This window comes from Sminthopsis crassicaudata, chromosome 1 (genome assembly GCF_048593235.1).
Source record: "Sminthopsis crassicaudata isolate SCR6 chromosome 1, ASM4859323v1, whole genome shotgun sequence".
NCBI classification, from domain to species: Eukaryota; Metazoa; Chordata; class Mammalia; order Dasyuromorphia; family Dasyuridae; genus Sminthopsis; species Sminthopsis crassicaudata.
In genome coordinates, this window is record NC_133617.1 from 124,526,486 (window position 1) to 124,553,084 (window position 26,599).

The 26,599-nt window shown below is 30.9% G+C and overlaps 1 protein-coding gene across 1 annotated transcript in view; it reads left to right on the plus strand.

Annotated features, from left to right (window-relative positions):
- Positions 1-26,599, plus strand: part of CSMD3 (CUB and Sushi multiple domains 3) — a 1,577,676-nt gene that overhangs the window by 1,031,943 nt on the left and 519,134 nt on the right. The window contains 3 exon segments of the mRNA XM_074266680.1: positions 7,089-7,276; positions 11,668-11,856; positions 25,396-25,512. Coding sequence (XP_074122781.1) covers positions 7,089-7,276; positions 11,668-11,856; positions 25,396-25,512 — 494 coding nt within the window.

The window sequence follows — 26,599 nt, forward strand, 5'->3', positions numbered from 1 at the left end:
GTACCACAATAAAAATGCAATGTAAAAAGCAGTGATCTAATTTGATTAATTCAAATAGTTATTTATTTATTACTTATGCTTATTAACTCCTAGAAATAATTCATTATCCTCTGGAGCCAAAGGAAAAAAAATTAAGTGACTTTATCTGAATACTTTGTGAGTTCATGTAGTCATCATTAAATCTATAGAAGAAGAATTCACCTGAATTAGCTTCAATTCAAGTCTAATCACAGATAAAGTAATTCGTATCAGTTAAGCCACCTACAGTTCCCTTTCTATATAATGACACTTTTTAAAAATTGACTTCTCTAAATGCCAAAATATTCTTGGCTATTCTAAGTTGCAGAGATTTGCACATATCCACATTAAAACTAAGTTCTGTTAATACAACTCAGGTGTGTGTCTGAATTCATTATTAGTTCATTTTGGGAATATTTTTTAGGTTATGTTACCTTGGGTCCCTATGGTAATTCCACCTAAGAGTTTTCCTTGAGCATCTCTTTATATTAGAGACAGGAATAGAGAGAATTAAGCAACAATTAAGCCTATTTCTCAGATACAGTGATAAGCACATTACAAATATAATTTTAACTATTTTTGCATGAATTTTGTATAATTCTATAAAGATTATGGATTCTTCTCTCTTCTCACCTGCCATTTGTCTCCTAAAACCTTAACCTGGCACTTTATAACTATTGTTTTTCAGTTTTTTAGTCATATCTGATCCCTCATGATCTTGTGAACCATATCATAGTCTCCATAAGATTTTCTTGGGAGAAAGTTTGAGAACTTTACAATTTCCTTTTCTAATAGATTAAGGCAAATAGAAATTAAGTGACTTGCTGAGGATAACATAACTAGTAAGTGTCTGAAGATGGATTTGAACTCAGGTTTTCCTGACTCCAAGTTCAGCATAATATTTACTCAGTCACCTTGCTACTTTCAAAAGTTTGAAATAGCATATTCATAACATGAAAAAGCTTGGATACTTTCTTGATCATTAAGAATCCTTTGACCTTTAACCAACTCTTTCCTAAGAATTTTATTCTAGCTCTTGATGGTCTATCCCTGAACCTCAGTTTCCTCACTTATAAACTTGGAATAATATCCATACTAGACCTTTACAGGATTGTTTTAAAGAAAGTATTTTCAAAACTCTAAATCACTATATAAACACAAGCTGTAATTAATAACTCCCCAATGAATTGTTATAGAAAATGATAAAATATGCTAATATTAATTTTCTCAAGTATATACTTTGAAACAAATATATATATTTCACTTCTTTGTGGAAACTCTCTTAAAACTTGAGAATAATGATCTTTCTTTCTTGTTTCCATACTGAACATCTTCAATTTCTTCAATTATTCACCATATGACTTGATTTTGAGTTCTTTCAATGTTGGGCACTCCTCCTTTTGACTTGTTCCAATTTAGGTGTTTTTAAAATAAAGCACCCAGAAATGAATACAATATTCATGATCTGATCTGACCATTCTAAAGTATATTAGATCCACTTTATGTAATTAGGGCTTTATCTCTCATTTAATCTTTTTTCCCCTTTTTTTCTCTCTCTCTACTACTAAAACCCATATTTCTTTCTCCCTGGAACAGTCACAATCTTTTTTTTTTTTTTTTGTTAACTTTCAGTTCTCCTCTTTTCCAATTCTCCAAATCTTTCTTAATTATAATATCTACCCTCTATTGATTATTTTTTTTATTTATCCTTGTTGCAAATTGTTTGCACAAAGTTACTTGTGTCAAAAGATTGTGAGTGAGTGCCTTTAAGTCAGAGAATTAACTTTTGCCTTTCTTTACATATTTAGTTCTTTCCACATAACTGGCATATCATGTAGATGATTGCCTAATAAATGTTTGTCAATTGGCTGGCACAGTATTAATCTGTCTAGCTGTGACACCTTCCTCTATTCACCTTTGGAATAGGAATACGATTCTCCTCTGTCTTTCTCTTCAATCTCAATACAATAGAGTTCTAGTCTCTTTAAAACATATCCATTTGAAAAAAATGTATCTTCCATATAAGAGAAATTCAGAAGAATGGAAGAGGAGTGATTCTTCATCACGTGAATTTAATCAGGTAACATATTTCCAGAAAATAATGTTAAAGTCATAGCATCTTAGGAAAAGCCTACCAGTTAGTTATAAAAATCTTCAATTTAGAAATAATTATCAGTCCCAATGAGTAAAAGGGCAGACATTGATGAAGAACCATCTTTCTCCCCTGATAGTAGCTGACCCATAGAGGAAACACAAGAGGAATGTAGGATTTAGAGAATATCTCTTAACCCCATTCTTTCAAACAGGTCTCTTACTCATTAGTCTTATTTATAATAACTTATTCTCAGGACAATCTATGAAATCATTGTAATCTTCAGGCAAAAGTCACAGAACACACACTCCAGACATGAAATCTTAATAACTCATGCTTGATATAGTATGACAGGATTCGGTATACAATGATAAATTTCATTTTATATTAAAAAAATAACATGTCATTTGCCTTTTGTTGCTTGAGAACTCATAATATTTTGGTTGGAAAGTTTATGAAAAAGAAGATAAGTTGGAAAATTATACATTATTGCTTGTAATTTTTATTTCATCAAGAATAATCATTGACTATTAATTTTAATAGCTTTTTATTTACAAAACATATGCGTGGGTAATTTTTTCAACATTGATCTTTGCAAAACTTTCTGTTCCAACTTTTTCCCTCCTTCCTCCCACCCTCTCCCTTAGATGGAAGGTAGTCCAATACATGTTAAATATGTTAAAATATATGTTAAATACAATATGTGTATACATATTTATACAGTTATCTTGCTGTACAAAAAAAAAATCAAATTTAGAAAAAAGTTGTAAAAATAACCTGAGAAGGAAAACAAAAATGCAAGCAGACAATAAGAGAAAGAATGGAAATGCTATGTTGTGGTCCACACTCATTTTCCATAGTTCTTTTGCTGGGTGTAGTTGGTTCTCTTCATTACTGAATAATTGTAATTGATTTGGGTCATCCCATTGTTGAAGAGAGCCACAGAATTGATCATCCTATTGTTTTTGAAGTGTATACTGATCTCTTGGCTCTGCTCGTTTCACTTACTTTATGCTCAGTTCATGTAAGACTCCAGGCCTCTCTGAAATCATCGTGCTTGTCATTTCTTACAGAACAATAATATTCATAACATTAATATACTATAATGTATTCAGCCATTCTCCAATTGATGTGAATCCATTCAATTTCCAATTTCTAGCCACTACAAAAATGGCTGCCTCAAACATTTTTGCACATACAGGATTGACTATTAATTTTAAAGAGAAATGATAAAAACATAGTTCTATACTTATTTATTCCACACCGGATACATTATAAAGGGGGAGCTACTAGATTATAATTTTAATATGAACAACAATTATATTGCATCTGTATATGACCCTTTAAGATATGCAAAATGATTCCTTCCCAAAGTCTTGTGAGTAATGAAAAACTAGAATTTTTGTGACTATTTATAGATGAGGAAAATGAGGCTCTGAAAAACTGTCTTGCCCATAGTCCTACAAGTCCAATCACATCCCACAATTATTTTTTACTTCATATGGCAAGATAAAAGCCCAAGAGGAAAACCACAAATATATTTAAGAAAAGACTAATTTATTAAATTTCAACCTCTAATGTTATACAAAATATTCTGTCACTGGGGCATCAATAGTAACATCTTTATGAGGTACTCTGGCCAAAGGGTGAAAAAAAAAATAGACCACCCGGTCAATGTAGTGCAGGGCCTTTGTATACTTGAGTAATCCTTTGACTAAACCCTTACACTTGTCTTCATGTGACAGATACATGATCTACTTCAGAGTCAGCTCTTCCTTCAAGGAATTAATTAATTAATTAATTAATTAAGCATTTATGAAGGACCTACCATGTGCATAGAGTGTCAGGTATTGGTGATAATTAAAAGGCAAAAGACAGTCACTGCCCTCAATAAAAGCTCAAAATCTAGGGGGAATACAGGATACAAACTATATACAAGAAACAAGAGACAGGATAAGTAGGAAATAATCAACATGAGGAAGGCAGTTGAATTATATGTTGAATATTTCTACACCAAGAACTTGCATTCAGCTGGTCTAGTCTTTGAGCACCCAGAGTCAACTCTTCTCTGCTATAACATGTGAATGGAAGATAATAGTTCAATATGTTTTGATGAATAGATTTTGTCTCTGTTATAGGATGATGAAAAGTTTAATAAGTATTATTATATAACAAATACAAAATGAAACAACCCCCCACACTAAAATCCTTGTAAATCTCTGCCTTTTGCTTAATGATTTCTAATACAGCCCATTTACAACATACATTTATTTCAGACCTAAAGAATTGCATCCTTATAGTCACATTTCATTTAATTCTTGCTTATGGAAGGTGTTGTCTCTCAGAACCTATAGCATTCTCAAATCTGGTGTTAAAAGAAACTCATTTCTATGATGCTTCTTGACCTATTCAAAAAGGAAGTCATATTCTTTATTATTCAACTTTCCTTTAATGTCTAGTTATCTCTTTTGGAATAAGCTGTTTTATTGTTTTTATGTCTTTTGCTTTTCTATACTCAGGAATCATACAGAAATTGTCCCAAAACTTAACCTCCTTTTCCTGTTTCAAAATTCCTTAAACTCTTCATGAAAGTATGTTATTAGCCATGTAGGAGAATTTAATGCTATTCTTCTTGGCTTAGATCTGCTAACTTCCAAAGTACCTATGTGGACTTAATGTGAATATCTTGTCTTGTTATTAAACAAAAGACTTTTATTTTCTCATGATTTTTAAAGACACAATTTAAAGTTTGAGAACAAAATGGAGAATTTTTTAAAATAATAATAAAATTATTATATAATTATTATAAAAAAGTAATAAAATTATGCTAAGTGGCATAGGGTGGTCTTTTAAATCAAAACAACAGTATAAAATGTAATTTTGTGATCTTTAAGCTATAGTTATGAATAAGAAATGTGTAAAGTTTATTATGAAGCATCCTGTATTGCTTTCTTGTCTCTCTATGCCATTTTCTATAATTCTATAATTAACATCTTTTGTGACTGTCTCTGAGTTTCTTTGTTATTATAATAATTCTAGTTTTCGTTCCATAGTTATTTTCTTTAAAAAGCTGTACAAAGCAAATCTTTCACTCCATTAGTAATTGAGGTCCCTAAACTATTTAATATAAAAGTTTTCCATGCTTTGATCCAAATTAATCTCTGGATCCTTTTACATCTGATTTTAGCTAGTTGGTTATTTGAGATAGGTTCTTCAGGATTGAACTTAATTTTTAATACCACAAGTAGGCTGGCAAACCAAGTAGCTGGAATAACAGAAATCCATAATTCATGGAAACCCATATAACACATTTGTTTCAAGGATTAAGTATCTTCCTGTGGATATCCCTGTGGTCCTATTATATTTTCCTGAACCCGAAGTTTCATTTAGGAAAAAAGCTAGTTGCTTTGTCTGCAAAGATGGGAGTAAACTAAATTTATGAAAAAAAATTTAAATAGGGTAAACATATAGATCTATGCTAAAACACTCTGAAACACATAACAGTTATAATTATTTAAATTACTTAAAATCACATTTTAATTGTTAATTCATATTCTGAGTTATTGTTTCCAATTAATTATAATTAAGCTAAAGTCTTAACATCATTATGTTTCTCTTATTTTTAAAGGAGTAAAATACCTAATTTGTTTTAGCTCACTGTTATTTGAAAATGATAGGTAAAATGACATTATAGACCTCTTAAAAACTAACTATATATAGTTTTATATATATATATATATATATACATATATATATATATATATATATGTAGACAATTAGATGTCTATAATATATTTATATAATGATTACAGCAAAATAATGAGATATTTGGGAAGTTCATTTAGATTTAGTAAAGATATGTTGTTGGCATTGAAAGATCAAAATTCTATGACTGGAATTTCTTTTAAAACTAGTAATTGACTACAATTTGAGAAAGAAGTGCAATTTTTATAATATATTCCACTGTAATCCTCCCTTTAGTCCCAATATTCTCAATACATTGAAAATTTATACTTGAAAATTTATTTAATGTAGGAAATTAGGTTAAAATGGTTCAATTTAGATTTTGTACACATTAAAAATCTGTGAACTAGATTCAGAATATGGTATATTTTTTAGTGTGCAATAAGTATTAGTTAAGGAGAGACTAAAATGTCTAGTAATAATTCAATAAAAGAACATATTAAGGAAATAAATTCTTATTTTTAATATTTACATCTTTTAAAAATGACATGTGATCTTAAAATTAAGGAAATAAATTCTTATTTTTAATATTTACATCTTTTAAAAATGACATGTGATCTTAAAATTAAAATCATTTCATATGTCCTTATGCAATTTAATTTTTCTAATGGAATTAGAAAATAAATATAATTTCAAGATTTCATGTTAAAAGCTTTATTTTAAAAAGAAAGATAATGAATGATTTAAGAGAACTATTTTGGAAGTGAGAAATGTCCTTGTAAAATCTAAAATGTTCAATGATATATTAAGAGCAGTAGTTAAGAATTATTATTAAATACTGGACACTGAACTCTAGAGATACATAGAAAAGCAAAAATTGTCCTTGCTCTCCAGAAACTTTACATTGTACTAAAAATGTAAAATTTAAAGAAATAGCTACAAACAAAAAAAGGTATAAGGAAATAGTCCTTAGAAGGAAAGACTGGTGAATGAGGAATAATAGCATAGGATTTAGGTAGATGAAAGGCCTTCTACAGGAGATAGCATTGGAGCTAATGACAGAAATATTGACCATAGGAAACACTTATACATATTGTGTCTCTTTATATAAAATATATAAAATAACATTACTTATGAAAAATATTTTACATTATTGTCATGAATTTCAAAATAAATAAGGTAAATTTATTTAAAATATGACATAAAAATTAGAAAGATTAAAAAAAAGTTTAAATTTTATATATGCTCTTTTATCATTAAATGTACATTCATATGTAAGTCTCTTGTATCTTAGATTTCAGACTGAACTCAATTATGATGTTTTGGAAGTTCATGATGGGCCAAATCTTCTGTCACCTTTACTTGGATCTTACAATGGAACTCAAGTCCCCCAGTTTCTGTTTAGTAGCAGCAATTTCATTTACCTTCTATTTACAACAGACAACAGTCGTTCTAATAATGGATTCAAGATTCATTATGAAAGTAAGTACTCTCCCAAATGCTGACTTCATTGTGCCCATTCATTTCACTTTGTATTTTTATTCAGTGTTACTGTTCTGTTGTTGCAGATTTAATGGAATTTTATTCACAAACACTTCAGTGCATTCTTTAGTGTCAGAATAGTATTGGTTTATAAGATGTCCTCTATTGAATTCTTCTAGATACTCAAATTTCCTTCAGATTGTAGCTAATGTTTATTATAACTTGTAGAAAATAACAAGAAATGGCATGGTATCAAAATGCAATTTTAAAAAAAGTTTGCATACATCTGTATTGTGTATAGTTCAAAAGATCAGATAATAAAGAACTAAAAGGAAACTTCAGATTAAGCAGTGAAATTATAACTATGTCATACTTTTTTTAGATCTACTTATTAAAGTTCAGTCATCCTTATGAAACATCCTTTTATGTTTTACTTTCATTCAAATGAAAAAGTAATATTTCTATTTCAAATATGCACCATTAGGATTCTCTAAAAATGACAGAAAATGACTAACATTTAAAAAAATCTAAATACAGTAATAACTTGTCATGGAACACACCTACCTGAACAAATAAACCCATGGAGCTCAATGAAAGGAAATCAACTTTGAAGAGTACAGGCCTATGTTGATAAAAAATAAGAAATGTATTATTTTCCTCAAAGCAGTATTTTATATTTATATGTATAGGAACATATATATATATATATATATACACACACATATATATATATATAATGTATATATGTATATGTACATACATATATACATATCATTATATGTGTATATCACTGATGACATATTTTACTTAACATAAATTGTAAACATATAGACACTATTCTCTCTAATATTCATATTCTCCATGTGTAAGACCTGGGAAGATTAATGTCTAGTGCAATGTATAATGAAAATGAATTTACTCCTCAACATACTGACATATGGTCATTTAGCATTATCTTGAAATTCTCAAATAAAAGGGATCTTTCTATCTCTTGAGAAGGCCCCTTGCACTTTGGGATAATACTGATAAGAAATTTTTCCCTGGCACTTTGAACTTTCATCTGTTTCTTTTCATTCTGCCAACTTAGGCCAAGCAAAATCAAGTCTAAAGCCTTCTTCCCCGATACTTTCAAATCCTCAAAAAGCAGTTTTCATACCTTCTTCACTCATTTTTTTTGCAAGACAAAATAATCTAACTTTATTTAAATAACTCTCACATGGCACTACCTTTGAAAAAGGCCTTCCCAATCTAACATTAAAAGCTTCTTCCTCTTGCTTTCCGAATACCCTTAGAAATTATCTTGATTTGTCCCGTCCCATGGAAGGAAACAACATTGATACATCATTTTAAGTATTATTTTGTTTTCCAGAAGTTTCTAACATTATCCAGATAGTGCAGTGCATAGAGCAAAGATTCTGTAGGCAGTTGTTCAAATCCAACCTCATACACTTAACACTAGCTCTGTGACCATGGGCAAGTATCCCCAAATGCTTCACAAAACAACAACAACCAGAAGTTCCTAATGCTAAATTTACCCTTTATATGAAGCTAATTTTATTTATCTCAATTCCCTTGAGTGGTGCTTTGGTCCAGTCATCTTTGGCTATCAAATGGTCAAAATCACAAGTCCCAGACTGCCTACTGATGTTTTTCTTTCTAAGCAGCTATCAACAATAGCTATGTGAAAAATTTCATTCAATGCTCATTCTGTATTTCTAAAATAAAACCAAAATATTTTCTATAATATATTATTGACAGAGTTCAGGTAAAAGGAATAATGAATAATTAACAAATATATGATGCCGTTTCAGATTAGTTGTCAGGCCAGTTGCTTTTTTTGCCTTGTCAAACTGATGGCTTAGTTGTCCTTAGTGGACTCAAGGGAACAATCAAGAGAGAGTTTTTTAATGCTCTGAAATATAGCTTTATAATTTCAATATACCTTGAATTACACATGTGGTAAGCATAGATGCACAGGTAATGCCACCAGGAATAATAAGGTTATAATAAGAGATAGATGATTATTTACCTTTGTAAAAGATCATAGGACTAATAATTACGCAAAAGGTGCTTATGATATACATGTGTGTGCATGTGTGTGTATGTATATCTATCATATATCTATCTATCCATCTATCCATCTATATTTACCTTAGCAATATAAACACATCACCTAATTGATATGCTGATAGAAATATTTATAAGAAGCATTTAATAAAGCATCATTATTTTAGAGGTACTTCTGATCATCAGTAATACAAGGAAAAATCTGAATCCCTTATAAAATCATCTCTGCTAATTCTAATGAATTCTAATAAGATATTATCTCAGCAATTGATTTCTTATTATGTATTTGTCTAAATTTTAATTTTCTATTCGTTAAAATGCAGAAAATAATGACAAGAAGAATAGCAGAGAAAAAAATAGTGTAATCAATGGGAGAAAAATCTCTAACTCTCCCACTTCTATCTCTGTATATGGGCTACCTAGATTAAGACCCCTTTCTTTTCCCTTCATTCCATCATAAACAGCCTTCATCCCCTGCTACTCAGCTGCAGTCTAGTAAATGTCTAACAACTGACTCACACACACATACACAACATGTACATGACACATTTTTAAGTTTAAACTGCATTATCAACATTTTTACATCACTTTCTTTAGTACCAATATGCCAGACAACAATAGCCTAGGTGTCATGTTATGCTACTTGAAATATGGCTTCTGTTTTAACCAGTAAATATCTGTGTATTATATGAATGATTAAAAATACAAATGGAGAAAAAATAGAAGCCAAATGTATCTAGCCATACAGGTATATGTTATGTTTTCACTTCTGGTTTTGAAAAAGGATATCTATCTATCTATCTATCTATCTATCTATCTATTTATCTATCTATCTATCTATCTACTACTTCAGAAAATTCAGTATTGAAGCCATATGAGTAATGAATATATCTTGATAATAACCAACTGATCAATATGCTGGGGTCAAATGAAACTGTCTCTCACCAACTTTCATCTTTTAAAAAATTCCCATTATCAATAATAACAGTTCCTAGTTATATAGTCCTTGATGGTTTACAAAGCACTTCATTTATTATATCCTTATGAAGAAGCTGGAAAAATATTATTATCCTATTATATAAATGAAGAAATTAAGAATCAAGGAGATCAAATGACTCATTAAAAATATATATAACTAGTAAATGGCAAAACCAGAATTTAAATTTACTTCTGTCTGGGCCTAGAGTTCAAGAAAACCTGAGTTTAAATCCAACTGCAGATGTTTATACCTGTGTTACCATGGGCAAGTCACTTAATCTGTTTGCCTTAGTTTCTTCATTTGTAAAATGGGAATAATAATAGCACCTAATTACAAGGGTTATTTATGAAGACCAAATGAGATAATAATTATAAAGCAGTAGTACAATACCTGGCATATGGTAAATGCCATATAAATGTTAGTTGTTGTAATTATCATTATTCTTAAATTTCTACTTTATCACTTTTTTCCAGTGTACCAACTTTTTTTTTGTCTGTGAGAGTTCTCTAATTCATTAACTAAAGTGGGTATATATTTGCATTTTGCTATGAAAATAATGAATTATTGCTTGCCTAAAAGAGTGAAGATTTTCTGTTTTATATTTTTCCTCTTCAAGAAAACAACAACAACAACAACACATGATTATGTTAAATTGGCCAATTCAAAAATATTTAAATATATATCGTCTAGGTGCTTAAATAAAACTTTAACTTTTCAAGTTCCCTTTTTTGCTTTTTCAAAAGATTCTAAATGAAAATAAAATTTTTCTTTTTGCTTCAGTAAATTTGGAATTAAAATGAACTTTAAATATTTATTCTACTCTTTTAAACAATATAAAACACAGATATTTATCCTTATAAGTCTGTCATGTAGAAAGAACATGGAAAGGTCTTCTGAAATCTCTTGCCAGTGACAATAATTAAAATTTGGTAAAAGTGAGAGAAGTTAATTTTTAGCAGTAGACTGAAGTTAGGTATGGTTCATAAGTGTGCAAAAATAGCTGATAGTTGGATGCTTGGGATTATCAGTTATAGACATACTATTCCTAGGAGAAGCAATGACATCACTACTATATTAAGACAGATCATTTGGGAATTTGGACAAAGACTGTAGGAAGTAAGAGAAACAGAAAAGCTATATAACAAGAAGTGTTACTGGTATATGGGGACAAATTTTTTGATAGTAATATGTAATTGGTCTGCTTTAGGACCTAGAGCATTTTACTTTATTTATATTCTTTTATAAAAATGAATAACATTTCCCAAAAGACATGTGATGATTTTTTTAAAATTCTGATTTACATGAGGATATCAGACATATAGTTTCTTTCTTTCTTTTTTTCTAGGTGTTACAGTTAACACATACTCTTGTTTGGATCCTGGCATACCAGTACATGGACGGCGTTATGGTCATGACTTCTCCATAGGTTCCACTGTGTCATTTAGTTGTGATCCAGGATATAGGTTAAGCCATGAAGAACCTCTTCTGTGTGAAAAAAACCATTGGTGGAGTCATCCACTCCCAACTTGTGATGGTAAAAATGCTAATAATAATACTTTTTATGAAAATACAGCCGATTGCAGACATATATTATGTATTTATTAAATGGGCTGGATTACTCAGTTCAAGCATCACTTCTTACATGAGACTTAACTAATCTTCTTAATTTATACAATCTCCCTGCTCCCCTAGAAAAATAAATCACATATAATTTACTTTGTATATATTTATATAGGTATACATTGTTTCTGCCAATAGAATTTCAGTTTCTTTGAGATCAAGAATTGTTTCCTTTCTTAATTTAATACCTAGAATTTATCACAGTGCTGTATACATAGTAGGCATTTAATACACGGTTTTGATTGATTAAATGATCATGGGAAAATTAATACCATTTAACTTAAGTGTCCTAGTTTAAATAGTATTATTATTAAAGAGTAGAATGTAATATTGTTTTAAATAGTCTATAAAATGGGGAGATAAATATTAAGTGGCACAATGGATAGAGTCCTGGGACTGAAGTCAGGAAGATTCACCATCCTGAGTTCAAATCTGATCTCAGATATTTACTATGTGACCTTGGGCAAGTCACTTCATCTTGTTTGTCTCAGTTCCTCATTTGTAAAATAAACTAGAGAAGGAAATAGCAAGCTGTTCAAGTATGTTTTGCCAAGAAAATACCAAATGGTATCATGAAGACTTGGAAATGCTCACTATAACTGTTAATATTGAAGTAATGCTTCTTTATTTCTTCAATATCATGTAATGTTATTAATTATATCCCTTTTCCCTCTCCCTCCCTTCTGAATCTTACTGGTCAGTTTTCAGGATTTGCTGTGGCAAAAACAAATGAAGAAATAAATCATTGGAGGATCTTAAACCTTCTAGAAGAATTATAATAAAAAAAGTAAAAAATGTTATCTCTAACAATTTTAACACACTTCTAAACTGTGAAAATTGAAATACATTTCCTTTTCCAGAAGAAGCCAGAATATGCTTATTAATAAATATCTTACTAATATTATAATTCCAAATCTCATATATATTTTCTTTTTTATTACTGAATGAAATTAAGTTTTCTAACAGTTTCCAGCATCTCTTTATTTAATCTATTCTTTGTATTATTAGTATCAAAGTAATATTCCTAATGCTTCTGATTTTAGGAATTCTTTTGCTCACAGGTAGTGATTCTCCATTTGCTTTCAACACTAATCTCTAAACATTTTTTTGATAATGCTTTCCAACAACTACAAAAAAAGCTTCCAAGATTACATATATCCTAATATGTATATCTACCAGTACACTCATATGAAGAGGGTTCCCAAAGGCTTATTGTGATTTTAAGCTTTAATAGCCAAATAATGTACTAAGATTTTAGAATACCTCATATTTCCATATTTATAAATATGTACATTTGAAGTGTTAAAGCATAGAAAATTTTAGAGTCAATAAGGAGCCCTTACATGTTGAATAATGGATTAGGAAATATATTTTGACAAGTTTTTGGAGGATAGATTGGAGACAATAGAATTGTGATACAGACTAATTAAGAAGCCATTGTAATAATCCAGGAAATAAATTACAAAGTTCTGATAGGGTGGTATCTACCTGATTAGATAAAAGAGCACAAATGTGAAAAATGAAAGTAGAATAGAAAAAAAATTGCCAATTAATTGGAAATATGAAGTAAAGGAGATTAAAGAAAAAAGGTGGCATCAATATTGTTGAAGTTTTGTGGTGAATTCAAAATATAATAAGGAAGTTTGAAAAAAAAGAGGTAAATTGTGGGGCATGAAGGAGATATAATGTAATAAGATCTATAATTCAGGTGAAAAACTATATATGTGTGCTGATTCTCTATAATTACCAAAGTCATTTTGGATACTAACTGTGTCATTTAGTATATTAGTTATATATTTTCAGAGAAAACTCAGAAAGAACATCATTTACCTTCACTAAAGTCATTGATAAACATTTCAGAGAGATCAAGGCCAGAGGAAAAGTCCAAAAACAGTCTTTTAGAAGTTTTTTTTTTCTCCCTTCAGGATGACATTAATACCTTAAACAACATTTTCAGGATTTAAAGCAATCAACCAGTCTTGAACCCAGTATTCCGTGTCTCCATGTCCTACACAATATTGGACATGCAAAAATTTTCAATCCCTCAGTTGTAATTGGGAGATTTTAAATTTATAAAATTGTACTAATATACTTGGCACAAAATGCGACTACTGAGAGAGATTATAAGGTTGTCTGGCCATATAAGTATATATATATATATATATATATATATATATATATATATATATATATATATATACACTTAGAGGGAGAAAGATAACAGAAATGAAACATTTTTCATTTAAATAAGATAATTGAATTTATTCAAGGTCACACAAGAAATAAATGGCATTCAAACTGGAGTCATCTAACTCCCTGTCAGTTATAGTAAGATATTACTTTTTGGTCTAACCTACACTTTTAACAGAAATCCCCTTAGAAGAAAAATATCAAGAACATGACAGGTGAGCCTGAACCAGATTAAAATCTAATAGGGAACTGTGTAACAAAATGAATAAAAATACAATGGGACATAAATAATGTGATGTGTTTCCTAAGTTATGAAGATCAAGGATCTTTACATATAGTTAAGTTGTAATTATTCATATTTGATTTTGACATCATTGCCTTATAGGACCTTTGACAAGTAGTTATCCAACCTTCACTTAAAACAATTTCAATCCTGCAGAGCCCTATGTTTTCCAAGGAAGCCCATTTTAGTTTATATCAGTTCTTGTTAAGAAGTTCTTCCTTATATGATGGTTTCATTAGTTTTTGCCATTTTCAATAGAGGCCCTTGACATCAACTCAGGTTTAACCTATTTATTTACTTGATATGAGACTTTGGACAAGACCTTTGTCTATGTCAGTTCCTTCATCTGTAAAATGAGAATAATAATATCACTTATCTCATAGTGTGCTGAAGATAAAATAAAATAATATTTTTTTTAAAAATCTAAAAAATTTCACAAAATAGAACATTTTGATTACACCAAATTAAAAAGTTTCTGCACAAACAAAACTAATGCAAACAAGATTAGAAGGGAAGTAACAAAATGGGAAAAAATTTTTACAGTTAAAGGTTCTGATAAAGGCCTCATCTCCAAAATATACAGAGAATTGACTTTAATCTATAAGAAATCAAGCCATTCTCCAATTGATAAATGGTCAAAGGATATGAACAGACAATTTTCAGATGATGAAATTAAAACTATTTCCACTCATATGAAAGAGTGTTCCAAATCACTATTGATCAGAGAAATGCAAATTAAGACAACTCTGAGGTATCATTACACACCTGTCAGATTGGCTAAGATGACAGGAACAAATAACGATGAATGTTGGAGGGGCTGTGGGAAAACTGGGACACTGATGCATTGTTGGTGGAGTTGTGAAAGAATCCAACCATTCTGGAGAGCAATCTGGAATTATGCCCAAAAAGTTATCAAAATGTGCATACCCTTTGACCCAGCCATACTACTACTGGGCTTATACCCCAAGGAACTACTAGAGAAGGGAAAGGGTCCTGTATGTGCCAAAATGTTTGTGGCAGCCCTTTTCATAGTGGCTAGAAGCTGGAAGATGAATGGATGTCCATCAATTGGAGAATGGTTGGGTAAACTATGGTATATGAATGTTATGGAATATTATTGTTCTATAAGAAATGACCAACAGGAGAAATATAGAGAGGCTTGGAGAGACTTACATCAACTGATGCTGAGTGAAACGAGCAGAACCAGAAGATCATTATACACTTCAACAATGATACTGTACGAGGATGTATGCTGATGGAAGTGGATTTCTTCAACATAGAGAAGAGCTAATCCAATTCCAATTGATTAATGATGGAAAGAACCAGCTACATCCAGAAAAGGAACAATGGGAAATGAATGTAAACTGTTATTTTTACCTTCTGAATCCAATTCTTCCTGTGCAACAAAAAAATTCGGTTCTACACACATATATTGTATCTAAATTATACTGTAATATATTTAACATATATAAGACTGCTTGCCATCTGGGGGAGGGGTTTGGGGGAGGAAGGGAAAAAATCTGAATAGAAGTAAGTGCAAGGGATAATGTTGTAAAAAATTACCCATGCATATGTACTGTCAAAAAATGTTATAATTATAAAATAAAAGAAAAAAAATTATAAAGGGCAAAAAAAAAAAAATCTAAAAAATTTAAATCTGTATATATGCTAGCTATTAGTTATTTTACTACTTATTATTTCAGATTATGCCATAATTCTGTCCCCTCTGGTCAAGAAGATTTTTTTTCATAGCACAACCTTTTAAATAATTTATGGTATGTGTCATCTCTTTTCTAGGGCAAAAATTTTAGTTTCTCCCATTAAACTTCATATGACAAAATCTTCTGACCCTTCAACATCCTGGATATGGTTATTTATATCTTTATATATTTATATAACACCTAGAACTGATTTTTAAAATTGATCCTGATGTATCTCTGTGTAGAATGCTCTGTGTATGTTAATTTTCATTTTATCTGATGCTCTCTTGAATTCTGAATTCTGTGTTATATGGACTTTTTAGATCTTATCACATAGTCCAATGTTTCTATGATGATTATCTCCCCATTAAGTTTTATGCCATCTATATTTTTGACTAATATACCTTATATATCTTTGTTCAATTCAATTGATAGTGATAACCTCTACAATGCCAAGGATAGATCTCTTTTCTACTCTACTAAAATTTTTCCTTCATATTATCTTAGACTTTAAGTTGGAAAGTATGTTGAGTCAGTAAACCTTACCCTTTCATAGATGAAGCAACTAAGATCCACCAAGTTTGCACAGATAATAAGTATTTGAGGCAGGATCTAAATATGGGTTTTTCTGTATCCATGTTTGAAATTCTATCAAATTATCTTTCATTGTTGGCTTTGAGTCATTACAATGCATAGAACATGAGTCCAGAGTGACCTGGTTTTTAATCTTCTATTTGTTACTTCCTACTTTCATATCCCTTAAATTTCCAAGCCTCAGAATCTAGACTGTGGCTAGTGGTCTCCAATACAAGCTGTGTAACGTTCCTATGGCTGAAAGTTGTCTAGTTTATGATAACCACTCCCAAACAAATAAAAATAAACTCATACTGACATAGATTTTATCATTTATAAATTGATGTTTTTATAATTAGGAAGCATTTGAGAGATGAAAAAATCAAGATTTAAAGAGATTGAGTAACTTGGGTCTAAGTGCTATGAATATTTTTCTATACCAGGAGCTTTTACCCTTTCTTGTGTAAGGGAATCCATTGGTGGTATAGGTAAGTATTTCTCAGAACCATTTCTCAGTATCATATTTTTTGATAACTGAAGGAAATTTTAGCTTTTAGTGAGAAATTTGAAAATAAAATAAAAAGCACATTTTCCCAACTAAGTTTACAATTTTTTCTGAAATGAAATATCATAATGTTCTTTATCATATTATAGTAATAAAATCAAATTGGTCATTTCAAATAGTGTTTAAAGGGCTTTAGTGACCGATTTCTTTCCATTTATAAATATACACACACATGTATCCACAAAAAAGTATAATGTCTTCAAAATGTCAGCACACAAAAAATAGTCTTGACATTTTCTACCATACCATAAATTTACTTTTATGGAATTTTTAACCAAAAATGTACATGTAGCAGTTTAAATGTTTTATGACTGCTTTGTGCCATATGACATAAGTGATAGAAAAAATATAGGTCAAAGACTAAAACAAAAAAAAAAGCAAAAAAAAAATTTCATTATTTTTACCTGCACTTATCATATCATAGGCCTAGAATGGGAAGGGAACTTAGAGGCCATCAAAGCCCTGTACACTTTTACAGATGAGGAAACAGAGACACATAGGGGCTAATTGCCTTTCTGCTGCTAATAATTGTCTAAGGGTGAATTTGAACCCTGATGTTTTTACCTCTAAGTCCAGTGCCCTATCCATTACATCACATTGTCTTTCTTCTTTCATTTTTAAAAAAATAATGATTTTAAAATGAATTTGTTGAGTCCTGATATTCCTTAATAATCTGATATTCTAAATATTCCTATTCTCAGAAAGTCAGTTCTCTTGGCAATGACCTTTGATTCTTTATCTGAAAGAGTGTAGTCTGATTAAATTTGTTTTTATTTAATTATGTATTGTATTTTATGATGAATGCAATGAAACTATTTAAATCCCTTCATGTTGCATATTATTTATTTATTTATCATTTCACAAATTTTATTGTGTACCTACTATACTTAAGATATAATGCTACCAGTTATTAACATTTTAGTTTTTATTCCATTTATGTAATTTTCAATTTCAAAGAGATTTGATCACAGTCTTCATAGACTTTAACACTTAGTAGGGTGGTAAAGCTTATACATATATATATGCCATTTTCATAATTAAGATAAATATTTTCATTTTACTGTGATTTAACTGTTTTAGAGAACTCCCTGTAAAAATGGATATTCATAGGATTTTCATTTCCTTGCTACTACAAAAAGAGCTACTGTAAGCATGTTTTGTATATCTGGATCCTTTTCCTTCTTTGATAATCTTTTTGAAATACAGACCCAGTAATGACAAAAGTACAGTTTGATAACCCACTGGGTTCCAAATTGCTTTCCAGAATGGCTTGATCATTTACAATTCCACTAAAAATGCATTCCTACAGCTATTCCCAGTTTTCCCACATTCCCTGCAATATTTATCATATCATCTTAGCCAATCTGTTAGATGTGAGGTGTTACCTCATAGTTGTCTTACTTTGCTTTTCTCTAATCAATATTTTTTTCATATGACTAGAAATGGCTTTAATTTCTTCATCTGAAAAGTATCTGTTCATATCTTTTGATCATTTATTAATTGAGGAATGACATATTCTTATAATTTTGAGTCAGTTCTCTATCTCTGTTAGAAATGAGGCCTTTAATCAGAAAATTGTTTCCTGGCTTCCTGCTTCTTTTCTAATTTTGACTGCTATGATTTCGTTTGTGTAAAACTTTTAAATATTATATGATCAAATTATCTATTTTGCTTTTCATAATGTTCTCTATTTCTCTGGCTATGGATTCCTTCTCTCTTCATAGATCTGATAGGCAGACTATACCTTACTCTCCTAATGTGCTTATAGTAGTACCTTTTATGTCTAAGTCATAAAGTCATTTCAACCTTATCTCAGTATATGGTGTTAGATCTTGATCAATGTCTGATAACTGCTACACGATTTTCCATTTTTTCCCAGCAATTTTTTTTTCAAAGAATGAGTTCTTATCACAGAAGCTATGTCTTTGGTTTATCAATTACACTGTCATTGACTATTGTGTCTTGTGTACCTAACCTATTCTACTGATCCACTACTCTGTTTCTTAAACATCAACAAATTATTTTGATGACTACTAATTTAAAATATAATTTTAGGTCTGGTATAATTAGGCAGACTTCCTTTTTTCCCATTCATACCGGTGATGTTTTTGTAGATTTCTCCCTTGATTAAATCTTTAAGGTTTACTTTGTCTGAGAGTATTAGCTCTACTTTTTTTTTTTCTTATGTATTCTACTTCTGATCCCTCTTATAGTGTTTGTGTATGTCTCTTTTTTCCTATCCCTGCTATCTCTTCTCTTTAATTCTACTCAACTTGCTTGCTATTATTTAACTTTCTCTCTTGCTATTACTTAACCATGAAGAGTATATAATAAATAACAATATATATTTCTTCATTTATTTCATCCTCCCTCCTTCTTTTCCTTTCTTCCTCAATCTCCCTCCCCTCTCTTCCTTCCTCTTTTTTCCTGCCTTCTTTCCTCCTTCCTTTCCTCCCTCTCCCTCTCTCTCCTCTCTTTCTCTCCTCTCTCTCTCTCTCTCTCTCTCTCTCTCTCTCTCTCTCTCTCTCTCTCTCTCTCACTTGTTCTCTCTCTCTCTCTCTCATTTTCTCCTTTTTCTCTCCCTTTCTGTCTTCTTTTCTTCCTTTCTCTTTAGTGTTCCCTATTTCATACATTTCTTATGTAAAGCTTTAGCTCTCCTCCCTCCTGTAATGCCTTTTTGTTTATTCTTCCTTTGCATTTAATTGATATAGCATAATTACCATCTTTATCTTTTCCTAAACAGTGTTGCTTTTAAGAGTCAGATTATATACTAACCACTGTCCCAATCCTTCTTTTGAGCTACTCCATTACAAGTATCAATCTTAATTAAATGAATTACATTTCCATGTAAAAACCATAAACAAATTTTCCTTGTTGAATCCTTTGAAATTGATTTTTGATAGTAGCTCTCATATATTAATTTTTTTAATTGAGTCCAGTTTTCATTGTCCTAAAAAGTCCCTAACAAAGTCCTGATAAAATGTAAGCTCACTGAATATTCATTTTTTTTCATTAAATATTATGATTAGTTTTGCTGGATGGGATATTTTTAGCCACAGGCATAGTTTTTTTTTTTTGTTTGTTTGTTTTTTTTTTCGATTGATTATTGATATAGACTATTGCAGAAATGGCAGTCTATCATTGTGGGTGCTGATAAATCCAACACGATTCTAATTGTATCTTCACTATATTTGAATTGTTTTTTCTTTGATTTTTTTTTTTTTGTTTGTTTCTTTAATCTGGGGTTTTTGAAATTTAGCAACAAGATTCCTATATGTTTTCCACATTGGATCTCCTTAAAGTAGTGATTGGTAGATTTTTTTTTTTTTCTATTTCTACTTTCTCCTCTTGTTTCTTTTAGCACTGAAGGACATTTTTTTTGCTTATTTCTTGCATCATTGCAACAAGGTTCTTTTTTGGTCATAATTTAATGTAGTCCAATTGTTCTTATATTTTCTCTCCTTGATTTGTTTTTCACATCTGTTTTTTAATAAGATGTTTCACATTCTGTTTTATTTTTTTTTTCATTCTTAATATTTTATTTTGTTTTTTCTTGGTCTTTTATACTTCCCCTTGTTTAATTCTAATTGTCAAAGAATTACTTTCTTCTTTAAGATTGCCTCTCTATTTTTTCTAGTTGGTTAATATTTTACTCTCATAATCTTCTTGATTTTGGGGGGGTAGTACTTATTTTATTTTAGTTTTAGTTTGTTCTTAATCTCATTTGATTTTTGAAGTATTTTTGAGTTATTTTATAAATTCTTTCTGGGTAGATAGCTATTTAACATTTTTCTTTGAGGTAGAAGAAGCTTTTTTAAAAATTTCATTTATCTCCTCTAAAGATGAACCTTGATCTTTACTATTCTCACAATAAGTTCTATAGTTTTTAACTGAGAGCTATTAGTGCAAGCATCTCTGATCCAGGGATGAAGAGGAGATAGTACCTCTAGATTCACTTCAGTTCTCTCCTCTGACCAGGAAAACCACCCCAAATGTTCTACCCTCCTGCAAGTGTCCACAACCAGCAACATCTCTGCCGCTTTACTTTTGCACTCACTGTGCAAATATCCTTCTAGCCCAAGACAGTAGCACTCCTGGGGATGGTGTTTCTAATCAGCAGGTGTTTCCTCATTCTTCCTAGACTCTGACCCTAGTCTTCCCAATCTGTCTAGTAAGTGAAAGTTATTGTGATTTGAATTGAAATCTATCTTGAACCCAGCTAGTCTCAGGAGTCACTACTTGCTAATTCTATATAGCTTGGAGGTGTTTATACTTTTGGGTAAATTAAGCTGAGGGACTGGGAGAATGTTATTATCCTAAGTAAAAGTAAAGATGGATAGTGTTGGGGAAAAGATGAGTTCAGTGTTTGATATATTAAACTTATGTTGCTTACTGAAACTCCAGTGCGAGAATTCTGAAAGCAATTAAAAATGTGAGATTGGTCACTTTTATGTCATAGTATCACCACCCTAATGTCATGGACCTCTTTGAGAATGAAGGCCAAACATCAACCTTTGTGAGTAGAGCTGCCTCCTTGGGGACCCCAACTGGGGTTAGGCAACATTTACTCCTTGTCTTCCCTTCCTTTTCCTTCCTTTTCTTTCTTCCTTCCTTTCCCTTTCTTTCTCTTCCCCCTTTCCTTCTTTTTTCCCTTCTCCCATCCTTTACCCCTTTTCTTCTTTTCCCTTCCTCCTTCCTTTCTTTTCCCTTTCCCTTCCCTTCCTTTCTCTTCTCCCTTTCCTTCCCCCTTTCTTTTTCTTCCCCTCCCCTCCCTTTCTTATGAACACATAGGGTATCATACCCTTATCTTTGGGTTTTATATATATATATATATATATATATATATATATATATATATATATATATATATATATATATATATATATATATATGTATACACACACATATATGTGTGTGTGTGTGTGTGTGTGTGTGTGTGTGTGTGTGTGTGGCTGAAACTTCTCAAGATATCTTAGGGTTTAACATCCAGATTTCTTCCTTAAGAACAAATGTTAAGCCAAATCACTCTCTGGACCAAATTGTTCTGAAGGAGAAAGTGAGATTAGTGACTTTGCACTCTCTCACTTGAATTCAATTCACTTGCATGTTATAGCATCACTTCCATGATACCATGGTCCTGTAAGAGAATGAAGGAAAATCAACAATAATAACAAATCCATCAGACATTAATCTGATCACTAATTGAAATTAAAGGAAAAGAGAACAAGGCCTAATTAAGTTTAAAGGATATTGATGAGGTAATAGGGAACCTCAAAATGATGAGGTAACTTGAACCAAATCATGAGTTAAATATCTAATAATGAGGTATAAACCTCAATAAGATTAAGTGAGGTCTAGTGACAGGATTAGGGGTATAGGGAGTCACATGGAGCTCCCCTACAACCCCCTTAGGATTTGGCGCAAGGATACAAAGTTAAATCAGGTCTAGTGGCGGTGAAAGTCCCCTGTAAATGAATTTACAGGCCCGAAAACTTAGATGGGTAAAAGATGTTTATTGCAGGGTTTGGAAGCAAGGTTAAGGTCTGGTTAGTAAAAGGCATTAGATAGAGGAAGATATACAAGGAAAGTGGCGGGGACAGAGAATCTCTGATGCAAGCATCTTGGCTGGCATCTTTCAAATCTCTGAACCAAAGATGGTTCTAGCTTTGCTCTTTTTATCTGCTTGAAGAAGTAATGGGCAGAGCTCTGCCCATTACTCAGGTTAATTCCTAGAAGGCCAGATTTTTGGCGGGTTTGATCCAAGCCAGCTCAGATCCAGTGGGGGGCTGGGTACAAGTCCAGACTAGTTTGACCAGATCTTGTATCAATGGTCCAAGTCCCAAAGGAAGTTGTAGATCAAACAAGGAATACCAAGGGGCTACCGCCCTCAACAATATGACCTAGATGAGAAACTAGCAAAGAAGAGTAAGAAAGAAGTCTGTACAAAGTAGGAAACAGTGGTGTTTCAAAAATCTAGAAAGAAGAGAGTATCAAGAAGAGAGTGGTCAACAATGTCAGAGGCTGAAAAAGTTGAAGAGAAAGAGGATTGACAATCAGCAATTTAGGGATGACTGGTAATTTTGGAGAGAACAGTTTTAAGGGAATGACAAAGTCAAAAGTCAGATTTTAAGGGGTTAAAACATAAACAAGGAGGAAAGGAAGACATTTATAGAAAATGGTCTTTTTAAAGATGTTTGACCAAAAAGTATAGAGGAATTATAAATTGATATTTAGCAGCGTTGGAAAGATCATGTGAGAGATATTTGAGGCTAGAGAAGACATTAGCTTCTTTGTAGGCAGTAGAGAAAGAGCCAATTAAAAGACCTTGCCTTGTTAGTGGCACAACTGAGATGAGAATAGGGTCATATGATTCCTAACTAATGTTCTTTAAATTATACTCTTATCACCACTGTTTTTCCATTAATCTAACACAAGAAGTACATTGCTAGAAGTCATTGTTTAATCATCTAATTTGGGCAGGAAAGCACCAGCAGAGACAAGAGCTCAAGAAGATAGACTTGGGTTAGTTAGAATTCAAAATACACCAAAAATCAAGAGAGGTACACAATTAATTTGTTATACTGAGAAAATGAAAATGTTTCAAGATATACAATAGACAGACTTGTCTACATAAGGACATGAGGAGGTATTACTGAGGCTGTTTACCTCTACAAGAACATTTTTGTCAAAGCAATATAAAGGGCAATCAAATGGATATGATTTTCACAAATGAGGCAGGCTTTTGCAAGACCTAGATCCTTTAAAGGACCCTTTATAATTCTATGGCTGTTAGAGACTTCATCAAAATTTGCCAAGTTAGAAATCATATCTGTATAAAGAAATTATTTATTTTTGACATTCTCTACTTTTGACTTTGAGTTCAATTGTTTTGTTTTGTTTTTGCTGTTAAACTTAATGCTGAGAATTTGTATCAGAGAATATTCAAATCTCTTGCTTGTTGGTAAACTGATGAATAACAGAGCTTTTGTTATGACTTGTTTATTTAGTGTATCATTGCTTAAGTTTCTACATGTTTCATCAGAGAGTAGATGAATATGGGAAGCTTTGTAAAGTGAACCTGGTTTGAATAACAACTTTTTTTTTTCCTTTCATAATTAAAAAAAAAAATCTTCCTGAAGTAGAGTCATTTGATAAGAAAGTTTTTTTGGCTAATTGCCTTTTTAATCTTTGGAGCCCAGTTTTCTTGCTTTTGTTATTGCTCTAGCTGCTTAAGGATTTGTCTTTACAAAAAGTGTTAAGATTATGTGTTAAAATTCCTTGTTCTCAGTAGGTATTCTTTCCTTTTGTTTGTATCACTTGATTATAATTATGTTTACTTTAAAAGTACCCTTTTCCCTTGTGGTCACTGTATTGTGGCTTTTCTTATCTATAACTTCAGATATTTTAGCCAATACAGCATCTTGCCTGCCCAAATTAAATGTTCTCTTATCATTATTATCATTATTTATTATCATTATCATCATTAGTGCTTCTTATTTAATTTCTACCAATTAATGAGTAATTTTTTAAATATATTTTAATTTTAAAATATTTTACGAGTAGATTTTTGGGGATTCTCTTCTTTGGTATTGAAGACTTACCTCTTATAGTGATAATTATTTAAAAGAAATATAATAATAGATATTGAAATGATTTAGTGTTCTAAATGAAAATTCACAAAGAATATCATATTCCTTTAGGATTCTATAATGAACAATTTGGCATAATTAACAATTCATTTATTTAATATTTAATAACAAGTGCTGCTTGTTATTAGCCACAATTAACTAGTCATGTTTAATTTCCAGGAATTTATACAAATGTAGCTTATAATTAAAAACCTATGAGCTAAGCAAATCATTAAAATTCTCATATAAAATGTTGAGTCTTATTCTTTTAAGTTTTTATTTAACCCTGTCAGGCAACAATTTACCATTTCGTGAATTACTACAAGAGTAGACTGAATGCTTTTATTAGATGGCGAGAACTTGTTCATATCCCAAATATTAATAAAAAAGTAGCTTAGCTATAAGAGTCTGACTCATTTTATTTTAATAGAGATAAGAGGTTTTCTCAGTCTTTACATCATCTCTAACAACTATAACAAAATTGATCATATGCCTATCTTTGTTTCATTCTCAGCATTATGTGGAGGTGATGTTCGAGGGCCTAGTGGAACAATCTTATCCCCTGGATACCCTGAATTCTATCCAAATTCCTTGAATTGTACCTGGACTGTAGATGTAACCCATGGAAAAGGTAATAATCTTCATGTAATGATAATTTGTTTGTGTGATTTTTTTCATGGTAGCTTTTGTTTCATTATATTAAGTATGATGTCATTCCCTATCAGTAGAAAAAAGTTTTCATTAAAATTTGTATATATATATAATTAAATTTATGGAATGATAGCAGAGAAAGAATCAGGTTTAATAGTCAGGATTCTCAATCAGAGATTTACTTTCTTTGAATCAGAGTATTGACTTCATTGAGATTTACTGTCTTTTTGATGCTTTATTGGATTTTTATTTTATCATTTCTCCCTCCCTTCCACTAAGTTTCTTGCCCTTTTTGAAAGTCACTGAGATTTAGTTGGAGAAAGTAAAATGTCATAATCTGGTTCTACTAAGACTATGTCTTCCTGATCTGAATAGTTCCCCTAAAAGAACATGCATCACACACTTAAAAATTAATACATTTTGATTTCTTGAACTCTACCCTCAAATTCTGCTCCTAGGAAGAGAGAGAAACATATAGTCCCATCATAAGAAGTCCTAATCATACTCAATTCTACCTTCATCCTCTTCAAAGAAGAGAATTTTACATTCTCTCCTTCCAAAGTCAGATTAAGAGGAAATCAGATGTGATTTCCTCCTCTTTGAAGTAAAATCTCTAAAACATATAGCCCTTAAGAATAGTTCCCATTCACCTGGAAATACTCAATAAATTCTTTCAAGGACTAAGTGAACAGTTTATTGAATTTAAGTAGAACATGGCTTTAACTTGGCTTCTCTTTTAGAAAATTAATGTAAAGAAATTTTCTATGAAAAGTCCCCAAAGAATTTTTCAATGGAACATCAATTGAACACCTCATAATCATCTGTTTATATGTGTCATTAGACGTTGTAAATTGAATCACTAGACCCATATTCCAGAATTGTAAACATCACTCATCAACATCCTCAATTCTGATTTTTGTGAATAAACTCAATCTATTGTGCTTTGTCATTTTATCATGTATTCCTTTAATTTTAGAGCTTTTCAGACTTGAAAGTAATTTCATACTACACAAGACACCAGCGTAAGATTTTTGTGGATAATGCATACATTCATATAAGCATATACA